Source organism: Salmo salar, chromosome 13 (assembly GCF_965601325.2).
Source record: "Salmo salar chromosome 13, fSalSal1, whole genome shotgun sequence".
In the NCBI taxonomy this organism is placed as follows: domain Eukaryota; kingdom Metazoa; phylum Chordata; class Actinopteri; order Salmoniformes; family Salmonidae; genus Salmo; species Salmo salar.
Window position 1 is genome coordinate 99,130,188 of NC_138303.1, and position 13,853 is coordinate 99,144,040.

The 13,853-nt window shown below is 44.5% G+C and overlaps 1 protein-coding gene across 1 annotated transcript in view; it reads left to right on the forward strand.

Annotated features, from left to right (window-relative positions):
• LOC106568319 (A disintegrin and metalloproteinase with thrombospondin motifs 6) overlaps positions 1-13,853 on the forward strand; it is a 200,988-nt gene that overhangs the window by 17,471 nt on the left and 169,664 nt on the right. The window contains exon 7 of the mRNA XM_045692499.2: positions 3,016-3,161. Coding sequence (XP_045548455.1) covers positions 3,016-3,161 — 146 coding nt within the window. The remainder of the gene's footprint in view (positions 1-3,015; positions 3,162-13,853) is intronic.

Here is a 13,853-nt window from a genome sequence, read left to right on the forward strand (position 1 = left end):
ATGTATTCAGACTGTTCTGGGTTGTGGACGTGTTCAGACTGTTCTGGGTTGTGGATGTGTTCAGACTGTTCTGGGTTGTGGATGTGTTCAGACTGTTCTGGGTTGTGGATGTGTTCAGACTGTTCTGGGTTGTGGATGTGTTCAGACTGTTCTGGGTTGTGGATGTGTTCAGACTGTTCTGGGTTGTGGATGTATTCAGACTGTTCTGGGTTGTGGATGTGTTCAGACTGTTCTGGGTTGTGGATGTGTTCAGACTCTTCTGGGTTGTGGATGTGTTCAGACTGTTCTGGGTTGTGGATATGTTCAGACTGTTCTGGGTTGTGGATGTGTTCAGACTGTTCTGGGTTGTGGATGTATTCAGACTGTTCTGGGTTGTGGATATGTTCAGACTGTTCTGGGTTGTGGATATGTTCAGACTGTTCTGGGTTGTGGATGTATTCAGACTGTTCTGGGTTGTGGATGTGTTCAGACTGTTCTGGGTTGTGGATGTGTTCAGACTGTTCTGGGTTGTGGATGTATTCAGACTGTTCTGGGTTGTGGATGTATTCAGACTGTTCTGGGTTGTGGATGTATTCAGACTGTTCTGGGTTGTGGATGTGTTCAGACTGTTCTGGGTTGTGGATGTGTTCAGACTGTTCTGGGTTGTGGATGTATTCAGACTGTTCTGGGTTGTGGATGTGTTCAGACTGTTCTGGGTTGTGGATATGTTCAGACTGTTCTGGGTTGTGGATGTGTTCAGACTGTTCTGGGTTGTGGATGTATTCAGACTGTTCTGGGTTGTGGATATGTTCAGACTGTTCTGGGTTGTGGATATGTTCAGACTGTTCTGGGTTGTGGATGTATTCAGACTGTTCTGGGTTGTGGATGTGTTCAGACTGTTCTGGGTTGTGGATGTGTTCAGACTGTTCTGGGTTGTGGATGTATTCAGACTGTTCTGGGTTGTGGATGTGTTCAGACTGTTCTGGGTTGTGGATGTATTCAGACTGTTCTGGGTTGTGGATGTATTCAGACCGTTCTGGGTTGTGGATGTGTTCAGACTCTTCTGGGTTGTGGATATGTTCAGACTGTTCTGGGTTGTGGATGTGTTCAGACTGTTCTGGGTTGTGGATGTGTTCAGACTGTTCTGGGTTGTGGATGTGTTCAGACTGTTCTGAGTTGTGGATGTGTTCAGACTGTTCTGGGTTGTGGATGTGTTCAGACTGTTCTGGGTTGTGGATGTATTCAGACTGTTCTGGGTTGTGGATGTGTTCAGACTGTTCTGGGTTGTGGATGTGTTCAGACTGTTCTGGGTTGTGGATGTGTTCAGACTGTTCTGGGTTGTGGATGTATTCAGACTTTTCTGGGTTGTGGATGTGTTCAGACTGTTCTGGGTTGTGGACGTATAAAGACTGTTCTGGGTTGTGGATGTATTCAGACTGTTCTGGGTTGTGGATGTGTTCAGACTGTTCTGGGTTGTGGATGTGTTCAGACTGTTCTGGGTTGTGGATGTGTTCAGACTGTTCTGGGTTGTGGATGTATTCAGACTGTTCTGGGTTGTGGATGTATTCAGACTGTTCTGGGTTGTGGATGTGTTCAGACTCTTCTGGGTTGTGGATGTGTTCAGACTCTTCTGGGTTGTGGATGTGTTCAGACTGTTCTGGGTTGTGGATGTGTTCAGACTGTTCTGGGTTGTGGATGTGTTCAGACTGTTCTGGGTTGTGGATGTATTCAGACTGTTCTGGGTTGTGGATGTATTCAGACTGTTCTGGGTTGTGGATGTATTCAGACTGTTCTGGGTTGTGGATGTGTTCAGACAGTTCTGGGTTGTGGATGTGTTCAGACTGTTCTGGGTTGTGGATGTGTTCAGACTGTTCTGGGTTGTGGATGTATTCAGACTGTTCTGGGTTGTGGATGTATTCAGACTGTTCTGGGTTGTGGATATGTTCAGACTGTTCTGGGTTGTGGATGTGTTCAGACTGTTCTGGGTTGTGGATGTATTCAGACTGTTCTGGGTTGTGGATGTGTTCAGACTGTTCTGGGTTGTGGATGTGTTCAGACTGTTCTGGGTTGTGGATGTATTCAGACTGTTCTGGGTTGTGGATGTATTCAGACTGTTCTGGGTTGTGGATATGTTCAGACTGTTCTGGGTTGTGGATATGTTCAGACTGTTCTGGGTTGTGGATGTGTTCAGACTGTTCTGGGTTGTGGATGTGTTCAGACTGTTCTGGGTTGTGGATGTGTTCAGACTGTTCTGGGTTGTGGATGTATTCAGACTGTTCTGGGTTGTGGATGTGTTCAGACTGTTCTGGGTTGTGGATGTATTCAGACTGTTCTGGGTTGTGGATGTGTTCAGACTGTTCTGGGTTGTGGATGTATTCAGACTGTTCTGGGTTGTGGATGTATTCAGACTGTTCTGGGTTGTGGATGTATTCAGACTGTTCTGGGTTGTGGATGTGTTCAGACTGTTCTGGGTTGTGGATGTATTCAGACTGTTCTGGGTTGTGGATATGTTCAGACTGTTCTGGGTTGTGGACGTATAAAGACTGTTCTGGGTTGTGGATGTGTTCAGACTGTTCTGGGTTGTGGATGTATTCAGACTGTTCTGGGTTGTGGATGTATTCAGACTGTTCTGGGTTGTGGATGTATTCAGACTGTTCTGGGTTGTGGATGTGTTCAGACTGTTCTGGGTTGTGGATGTATTCAGACTGTTCTAGGTTGTGGATGTGTTCAGACTGTTCTGGGTTGTGGATGTATTCAGACTGTTCTGGGTTGTGGATGTGTTCAGACTGTTCTGGGTTGTGGATGTGTTCAGACTGTTCTGGGTTGTGGATGTGTTCAGACTGTTCTAGGTTGTGGATGTGTTCAGACTGTTCTGGGTTGTGGATGTATTCAGACTGTTCTGGGTTGTGGATGTGTTCAGACTGTTCTGGGTTGTGGATGTGTTCAGACTGTTCTGGGTTGTGGATGTGTTCAGACTCTTCTGGGTTGTGGATGTGTTCAGACTGTGTTGTAATGTGTGCTGTATGTTCTATCCAGCCCAATCTGGAGATCAACCACCATGCAGACAAGTCTCTAGACAGCTTCTGTAAGTGGCAGAAGTCTATCCTCAGTCACCAAGGAGATGGGAACAGCATCCCGGAAAACGGCATGGCTCACCATGACAACGCTGTCCTCATCACAAGGTAGGAATCTCTTCTCTTTCTATCTGACCAGTTACCCTCTGGGGGAAGAACAGAGACACCTGGATGGGGTAAAGGCTCTACTCTCCAACCTTACACACACACACACACACACACACACACACACACACACACACACACACACACACACTTTCATACTGTTATTATTATTCCAGTGGTAAGAGTGTGTCATTATTTAGCTTACTGTACGTCTCTTACTCTTCTTGACCAAACATTTATTTAGATGACTCATTGGACAATGAGAGCATGTTTACTTAAATACTTTAGCAGTCCTACTTTAGAAGTCCTTCCACCTTCCGACTCTGTCCTTCCGACTCTATGCTGCATTGGCATTACACAGACAGAACACCACAGTAACTTTGAAACACAGCCAAGTCACTACTCATATCTATTACTGGCTTCAGTCTGTATGTAGTACCTACAGTACTGTACCTCTTACAGCTGCTGACAACGGGAAACTATCCTCTCTCAGTCATACCAGTCATACTACAATTAATGCATGGTAACCTTGTTTCAGCAAAATCTATTTCATTACCTGCTATTGGCTAAATTGTTGCCTGAGCTGTTTTGACCACATAAACTAGCAACTAACATGTGTATTCCTTACTTGTTTTGACTGCAGGGGGGTTAACGTTTTGTGACTGACATGGGCTAAAGCCCTGCTTTTGTCTCTCCCTGCCTGGTTGTGAACAAACCAGGTTTTCTACTAATGTTAGACTAATGCTAGTTGACTTTAGCTGTTTGTCTGTCAAGTAACGTTCTCCAGTTCCTTTTCAGAGTCCTGTTGTTGTAAAGTTACCACTTGGTGAGCCATCCATAGGAGTACACCATAGACATAGGGGTGGCAGGTAACCTAGTGCTTAAAAGCTTTGGGCCAGTCGCTGAAAGGATGAACTGGAAGGAAAAGCGTGTGCTTCGGGTGGGTGTTGCTAAGGTGACCAGTGAGCTGCTTTGGATAAGAGTGTCTGCTAAATGACTAAAATGTAGATAGTAGGTAAGGCTCAACATGCCAAACTTCTCTAATGTTACTGACAGTCTTTGGGAGCCTTAGAAGTTATGCTGTGATTGTGATGCCAGAAGGCTACTGAAGGGGTTTTATGGAGTGCTGTCTCCAGTCGTCTGTTGTGTCTGTATTTATTGAAGAACTGGTCTGTACTGGTAAACTTACATCACCTCAGCCTTCTGCTACTACAGGGCTCTCCAGCGTGTGTCTGATGCTAAACCAACACTAGCTGCTAGCCGTTCACTAAAGCGTTTTGTTGTATGCACAGGGCATGCTGCACGCTGGTTACAGAGTTCAGCGACGTTCAGTGACTGTGCTTGTATTATAGGCCCTCTACAACATCTCATTATTGTATGAGAGAGACAGAGAGAGAGATAGAATGATAGATAGAAGGAAAGAAAGAGAGAGAGAAAGATAGGTAAAAATACTTGAATCAGTTATAGAACCTATTGCCCTTTATGGTTGTGAGGTGTGGGGTCTGCTCACCAACCAAGAATTCACAAAATGGGACAAACACCAAATTGAGACTCTGCATGCAGAATTCTGCAAAAATATCCTCCGTGTACAATGTAGAAGACCAAATAATGCATGCAGAGCAGAATTAGGCCGATACCTGCTAATTATCAAAATCCAGAAAAGAGCTGTTCAATTCTACAACCACCTAAAAAGAAGCGATTCCCAAACCTTCCATAACAAAGCCATCACCCACAGAGAGATGAACCTGGAGAAGAGTCCCCTAAGCAAGCTCATCCTGAGGCTCTGTTCACAAACACAAACACACCCCACAGAGCCACAGGACAGCAACACAATTAGACCCAACCAAATCATGAGAAAACAAAAAGATCATTACTTGACACATTGGAAAGAATTAACAAAATAACAGAGCAAACTAGAATGCTATTTGGCCCTAAACAGAGAGTACACAGTGGCAGAATACCTGACCACTGTGACTGACCCAAACTTAAGGAAAGCTTTGACTATGTACAGACTCAGTGAGCATAGCCTTGCTATTGAGAAAGGCCGCCGTAGGCAGACATGGCTCTCAAGAGAAGACAGGCTATGTGCACACTGCCCACAAAATGAGGTGGAAACTGAGCTGCACTTCCTAACCTCCTGCTGTCACGAACGTTGTTGTAATGATCGGACCAAGGTGCAGCGTGGAATGGTTTCATCATCTTTATTCGAGTGAAATGCAGAGAAAACAATATAGAGCAAAACTAAACGTGAAGCCAATGTAGTGCTCGCAGGCAACTATACATAGACAAGATCCCACAACAAACAGGTGGTAAAATAGAGAAAAAAAGGCTCTCTAAAGTCAGGGCGTAACAGTACCCCCCCCAAAGGTGCGGACTCCGGCCGCAAAACCTGACTCTATGGGGGAGGGTCCAGGTGGGCATCTAGCCTCGGTGGCGGCTCCGGTTCGGGACGTAGACCCCGCTCCGCTCGCGGATCCCTCCACTTTCGTGGAACTGGACCGTGGATCGTCGCCGGGGACTCCGGACCGTAGATCGTCGCCGGGGACTCCGGACCATGGATCGTCGCCGGAGGCTCCGGACCGCGGATCGTCGCCGGAGGCTCCGGACCGTGGACCGTCTCAGGAGGTTCCGGACCGTGGACCGTCTCAGGAGGTTCCGGACTGTGGACCGTCTCTGGAGATTCCGGACCTTGGACCGTCTCTGGAGGTTCCGGACTGTGAAACGTCATCGGAAGCTCTGGACTGGGAACTGTCGCCGGAAGCTCTGGACTACGAACTGTCGCCGGAAGCTCTGGACTGGGAACCGTCGCCGGAAGCTCTGGACTGTGGAGGCGCACTGGAGGTCTGGAGCGTAGAGCTGGCACAATGTGTCCTGGACAGATAACAACCTTCGCACGGAAAGTGCGGGGGGCTGGCACAGGACGCACTGGGCTGTGGAGGCGCACTGGAGACACGGGGCGTAGAACCGGCACAGGACGTACTGGGCCGTGGAGGCGCACTGGAGGTCTGGAGCGTAGAGCTGGCACAACGTGTACTTTGTGGCCGCGAACCCTGGCGTCGTTGCTGTCCTTCCCTCGCTGCTTCCGTCTGCTCCCATGGAAGACGATCCTTTCCGACCAGGATTTCCTTCCACGTCAGGATCCCTTCCTGTCCAATATATCCTCCCATGTCCAGGATGTCTGCTCCTCCTAGGCACGCTGCTTGGTCCTGGGGCGGTGGTATCTTCTGTCAAGAACGTTGCTGTAATGATCGGACCAAGGTGCAGCGTGGAATGGTTTCATCATCTTTATTCGAGTGAAACGCACAGAAAACATTAAAGAGCAAAACGAAACGTGAAGCCAATGTAGTGCTCACAGGTAACTAACTATACATAGACAAGATCCCACAACAAACAGGTGGGAAAAGGCTGCCTAAATATGATCCCCAATCAGAGACAATGATATACAGCTGTCTCTGATTGGGAACCATACCAGGCCAACATAGAAATACAAAAACTAGAGTACCCACCCTAGTCACAAAAACTAGAGTACCCACCCTGGGTGAAATACAACAGTGTGCCATCACAGCAGCAAGATTTGTGACCTTTTGCGACAAGAAAAGGTCAATCAGTGAAGAACAAAACCATTGTAAATACAACCCATATTTATGCTTATTTTTTTTCCCTTTTGTACTTTAACCATTTGTACATCGTTACAACACTGTATATATACATAATATGACATTTGTAATGTCTCTATTCTTTTGGAACTTCTGTGAGTGTAATGTTTACTATTCATTTTTATTGTTTATTTCACTTTTGTATATTATCTACCTCACTTGCTTTGGCGATGTTAACATATGTTTCCCATGCCAATAAAGCCCCTTGAATTGAATTGAATTGAGACAGAGAGAGAGAGAGGGAGAGAGAGAGAGAGAGAGAGAGAGAGAGATAGATAGATAGATAGATAGATAGATAGATAGATAGATAGATAGATAGATAGATAGATAGATAGATAGATAGAAAGAGAGAGAGAGAGATAGGTAGGTAGATAGCTAGAAAGAAAGATAGAGGAGAGGGGAGAGGGAGGAGAGGGGTAGGGTAGAGGGGAGGGAGGAGAGGGGTAGGGTAGAGGGGAGAGGAGGGTTGAAAAGGACAGAAAGGAGATAGACATATACTACATGACCAATAGTATGTGGACACCTGCTTGTCAAACATGTCATTCCAAAATCATGGGCATTAATATGAAGTTTGTGCCCCTTTGCTGCTATAACAGCCTACACTCTTCTGGGAAGGCTTTCCACTAGATGTTAGAACATTGCTGCGAGGACTTGATTCCATTCAGCCACAAGAGCATTAGTAAGGTCGGGCACTGATGTTGGGTGATTAGGTCTGGCTCGCAGGCTTTACAATTCATCCCAAAGGTGTTCGATGGGCTTGAGGTCAGGGCTCTGTGCAGGCCAGTCAAGTTCTTCCAAACCGATCTCGACAAACCATCTGTATGGACCTCCCTTTCTGTACGGGGGGCATTGTCATGCTAAAACAGGAAAGAGCCTTCCCCAAACTGTTGCCACGAAGTTGGAATCGCAGAATCCTGTAGAAAGTCATTGTATGCTGTAACGTTAAGATTTCCCTTCACTAGAACTACGGTGCCTAGCCCGAACCATGAAAAACAGCCCCAGACCATTATTCCTCCTCCACCAAACTTTACAGTTGCCACTATGTAGCGGTATCCTGGCATCCGCCAAACCAAGATACGTCCGTCGGACTTCCAGATGGTGAAGCGTGATTCATCACTCCAGAGAACACTTTTCCACTGCTCCAGAGTCCAATGGTGGTGAGGTTTATACCACTCCAGCCCACGCTTGGCATGGTGCATGGTGATCTTAGGCTTGTGTGTGGCTGCTCGGCCATAGAAACCCATTTCATGAAGCTTCCACAAACAGTTATTGTGCTGACGTCACTTCCAGAGGCCCTTGTGTGCCCTACCACTTCGCGGCTGAGACAGCACCTACAGTTGACCGGGCAGCTCTAGCAGGGCAGAAATTTGACCAACTAACTTGTTGGAAAGGTGGCATCCTATGACAGTGCCACGTTGAAAGTCCCTGAGCCATTTTACTGCCAATGTTTGTTTAGGGAGATTGCATGGCTGTGTGCTCGATTTTATACACCTGTCAGCATCGAGCGTGGATGAAATAGCCCAATCCACTAATTTGAAGGGGTTTCCACATACTTTAATATACATAGTGTAGTTCTTTGATAAATTGCATGGCCTAGGGCAACCCTCATCAAAATCACTCATCATCTCATAAAATCCTTTTTTAACCTGATATTTTTCCATGGATAGCTTTAGTCATAAATGTAATGGCCACACAGTAAAGCTGCGCGTTGCTAACGTAAACAGTCTTAAAATCGCTGTGCTCTTTCTGTAGGTGGATTCCATCAGGGAATGGGGGAATTTTCTAGCAGACACAGTGGTTAATGAAAGCTTCCTGGGTCCATCATTAACTATTTATAGTTAATGATGCATGTTAGCATCCTGACGCTCAGCTCAGCACAGCTCATCTCATTGCCTACACACATCTTGATGTCCCATTATACTCAGGCCCTAACAAAGTTCTGATTCAATCTTTCTCCCTCCCTCCCTCCCTCCCTCCCTCCCTCCCTCCCTCCCTCCCTCCCTCCCTCCCTCCCTCCCTCCCTCCCTCCCTCCCTCCCTCCCTCCCTCCCTCCCTCCCTCTCTATCTCTCTATCTCGCACTTTCTTTCTTTCTTTCCTTCTATCAATCTATCTCGCACTTGCTTTCTTTCCTTCTATCAATCTATCTCGCACTTTCTTTCTTTCTTTCTCTCTATCAATCTATCTCACACTTTCTTTCTTTCTTTCTTTCTTTCTTTCTTTCTTTCTTTCTTTCTTTCTTTCTTTCTTTCTTTCTTTCTTTCTTTCTTTCTTTCTTTCTTTCTTTCTTTCTAGCTATCGTCTATCAATTCAAATCAATTCAAGGGGCTTTATTGGCATGGTAAACATGTTAACATTGCCAAAGCAAGTGAGGTAGATAATATACAAAAGTGAAATAAACAGTAAACAGTAAACATTACACATACAGAAGTTTCAAAAGAATAAAGACCTTACAAATGTCATATTATGTATATATACAGTGTTGTAACGATGTACAAATTGTTAAAGTACAAAAGGGAAAATAAATAAGCATAAATATGGGTTGTATTTACAATGGTGTTTGTTCTTCACTGGTTGACCTTTTCTTGTGGCAACAGGTCACAAATCTTGCTGCAGTGATGGCACACTGTGGTATTTCACCCAGTAGATATGGGAGTTTATGAAAATCGGTTTTGTTTTCGAATTCTTTGTGGATCTGTGTAATCTGAGGGAAATATGTGTCTCTAATATGGGCATACATTGGGCAGGAGGTTAGGAAGTGCAGCTCAGTTTCCACCTCATTTTGTGGGCAGTGTGCACATAGCCTGTCTTCTCTTGAGAGCCATGTCTGCCTACGGCGGCCTTTCTCAATAGCAAGGCTATGCTCACTGAGTCTGTACATAGTCAAAGCTTTCCTTAAGTTTGGGTCAGTCACAGTGGTCAGGTATTCTGCCACTGTGTACTCTCTGTTTAGGGCCAAATAGCATTCTAGTTTGCTCTGTTATTTTGTTAATTCTTTCCAATGTGTCAAGTAATGATCTTTTTGTTTTCTCATGATTTGGTTGGGTCTAATTGTGTTTCTGTCCTGTGGCTCTGTGGGGTGTGTTTGTGTTTGTGAACAGAGCCTCAGGATGAGCTTGCTTAGGGGACTCTTCTCCAGGTTAATCTCTCTGTAGGTGATGGCTTTGTTATGGAAGGTTTGGGAATCGCTTCTTTTTAGGTGGTTGTAGAATTGAACAGCTCTTTTCTGGATTTTGATAATTAGCAGGTATCGGCCTAATTCTGCTCTGCATGCATTATTTGGTCTTCTACGTTGTACACGGAGGATATTTTTGCAGAATTCTGCATGCAGAGTCTCAATTTGGTGTTTGTCCCATTTTGTGAATTCTTGGTTGGTGAGCAGACCCCACACCTCACAACCATAAAGGGCAATGGGTTCTATAACTGATTCAAGTATTTTTACCTATCTTTCTCTCTCTCTCTCTTTCTTTCCTTCTATCTATCTATCTATCTATCTATCTATCTATCTATCTATCTATCTATCTATCTATCTATCTATCTATCTATCTATCTATCTATCTATCTATCTATCTATCTATCTATCTATCTATCTATCTATCTATCTATCTATCTATCTATCTATCTATCTATCTATCTATCTATCTATCTATCTATCTATCTATCTATCTATCTATCTATCTATCTCTCTCTCTGTCTCTCTCATACAATAATGAGATGTTGTAGAGGGCCTATAATACAAGCACAGTCACTGAACGTCGCTGAACTCTGTAACCAGCGTGCAGCATGCCCTGTGCATACAACAAAACGCTTTAGTGAACGGCTAGCAGCTAGTGTTGGTTTAGCATCAGACACACGCTGGAGAGCCCTGTAGTAGCAGAAGGCTGAGGTGATGTAAGTTTAGCAGTACAGACCAGTTCTTCAATAAATACAGACACAACAGACGACTGGAGACAGCACTCCATAAAACCCCTTCAGTAGCCTTCTGGCATCACAATCACAGCATAACTTCTAAGGCTCCCAACGACTGTCAGTAACATTAGAGAAGTTTGGCATGTTGAGCCTTACCTACTATCTACATTTTAGTCATTTAGCAGACACTCTTATCCAAAGCAGCTTACAGGAGACGTTTGCGTTAAGTGCCTTGTTAAAGGGCACGTTGGCAGATTTTTCACGTAGTCTGATCGGGTTTTGAACCAGCAACCTCTCCCCTACCCCTCTCCTTCCCTCCTCCCCCTATCATCAGGGGTCATGCTACAGGTCAGCTCTTTGCCTCTTGGGTCTCTGGGTAATCTGGGTTAGAGATAATACCTAACCAAGACAATGAATGATTTTGCTGAGGGTTGCCCTAGGCCATGCAGTTTATCATAGATCTCCATCTCCTTATTTCAGCTGTGTGTTTACTGTTTCTAACAGATATCTATGTGTTGCATTGGAGGTTCTGTCACTACTAAGTCAGTATTGAAGTGTATACAGATGTAGGATCTTGATTTGAGCCAGTTTGCCAAAGCAGGAAAATAATCCTGCTGCAACAGGAAATGTGAATTATTATGTGGATTAAAATTAAGAAAAAAAAAATTGTAGGCGTTGATACATTTTTTTGTTAGGAAAAATCAAGTCTGAGATTTTAAAGTAGAAATTACAAACTTTAGAAGCCTTTTTAAACCTTGAATACACTACAAGTTTGCATTTCCTGCTGGGCAGGAACATTTTCAGCAACACAAGAGTGATCAAATTAAGATCCTACATCTGTATGGCTTATAACAGTATATGAATTGCGTACTGTACTCCCAAACTCAACTTCTGCCAGGCCGTCATTGTAAATAATAATTTGTTCTTCATTGAGTTTCCTGTTAAAATAAAGGTTCAATTAAAATTAAATTAAACTTCTAAGCGTGCAATGTGAGGTTGGTTCACCTTGTCGAGCGCAGACTGTGGTTACAGCGAGCACACAGCAAGCATGATGTCATAGTAGAAGTGTTCATGGCAGAGGTTGTCATGGCGTTGGTATCCTGTGGTTGCGGTCTGTTGTGGTCAGTCAGAAACATAAGGAAGAGACATTATCCTTGAGGTGGACGGTCTGTTCTGATAGCTCATCCTTCTAGGAATGATAGTGACCTATCCTGTCTGTATGTCTATTTCTGTCTCTCTATCTCCGCCTCTCTCTCTCTCTCTCTCTCTCTCTCTCTCTCTCTCTCTCTCTCTCTCTCTCAAATTCAAGCTGCTTCATTTGCATGAAAAACCAATTATTGCCAAAGCATGTCACGGTCATTAACAAGGACGGACCAAGGCGCAGCGTGATTTGAATTCCACATCTTTATTCAAAGTGAAACTACCAAAAAAGAAATAACCAACAACAAAAACGTGACCTCAGTGGTGCTACATGCACAGACACAAAACAATATCCCACAAAGCAGGTGGGAACAGGGAGTCCTTAACTATGATCCCCAATTAGAGACAACAAACATCAGCTGCCTCTAATTGGGAACCATACCAAGAGCACCAACATGACAAAGCAATAACGTGACAAAGCAATAATGTATACAATATACATTGTAATAAAATAATACATCTCTCTCTCTCTCTCTCTCTCTCTCTCTTTCTATCCCTCCTATGTTCTTATGATTCTCTTGTTCTGCCATTGTGGGCCCATCAAGAGGAGAGGAGACCTTCTCCCCAGGCAGAGTTGTTACAGTCATTATCCTTGAGGAGGTTATGTATGGTACAGGTCCAGCTCATCCCTCTAGGCACTGTGCTATACATAGTGACCTCTCCTTCCCTCGCTGTTGTTGCTTTATTAGGTTCTGGGCTTGGTGGCCACGGTGTGTCTAGTTTGGAACGTGGCCCGTGGTGTTTGAGAAACCCAGGGGGAAATTAAAGGACATAAATCTAAATAAATAGATTTTGTAAATGAGGTGGAGTCTGTTTGCCCTGGAGACCATACCTCATGGGTTTGGAACCGGTCTACCAGGGTAGGGGGGTGGAGGAGCGACGGACCGAGGGGGGCAAAACAACATTTTATTTGCGGTGTCATTGGGTTTTTAGTAGATGAAAAGTTTAGGAATGACTGGATGACTCATGGTAAATGTATGATGTGTTGTTTAACATTCAGGGGTTTGTCCTGCGTTGGATTGGATTAGTATTGTATCAGATAGACAGAGAAAGAGAGACAGACAGATAAATGGGAGGACAGAGGGACAGACAGACAGAGGGAGAGGGCGACAACAGGGACACAGCAGGGTCATAATAGACTTCAAAGACTGTGTTGCTGCCTGCCTGCCTGCCTGCCTGTCTGCCTGCCTGCCTGCCTGCCTGCCTGCCTGCCTGCCTGCCTGCCTGCCTGCCTGCCTGCTGGTTGACATTTATAGAAGGACAAACCTTCATGATTTGACTAAGCTGTTGCAGTACAAAAACTACAGTCAAATACTGCAGGTGGATGCCCGAGATGCCCCATTTCAACATCAGAGGTGCTTAGAGTAGAGTAGAATAAAATAGACTAGGATAGAGTAGAATATAATAGACTAGGATAGAGTAGAATATAATAGACTAGGATAGAGTAGAATATAATATACTGGGATAGAGTAGAATATAATAGACTAGGATAGAGTAGAGTAGAGTATAATAGACTAGGATAGAGTAGAGTAGAGTATAATAGACTAGGATAGAGTAGAGTAGAGTATAATAGACTAGGATAGAGTAGAATATAATTGTCATGGTTGTCGAAAGGAGGAGACCAAAGTGCAGCGTGTGTGTCGTTCCACATTTTATTTATACTGGGAAACTATGCAATACATAAATAAACTGAATGACAAAACAACAAACCGTGACGCAGAGGTGAAACATACACTACTCAAAGACAATCTCCCACAAACCCAGGTGGAAAAACCCCTACTTAAGTATGATCTCCAATTAGAGACAACGTGGACCAGCTGCCTCTAATTGGAGATCATCCCAAACAAAACCCCAACATAGAAATACAAAACTAGAACCTAAACATAGAAATAGAAAACATAGAAAAAAAACCTGTCACGCCCTGACCGTCTC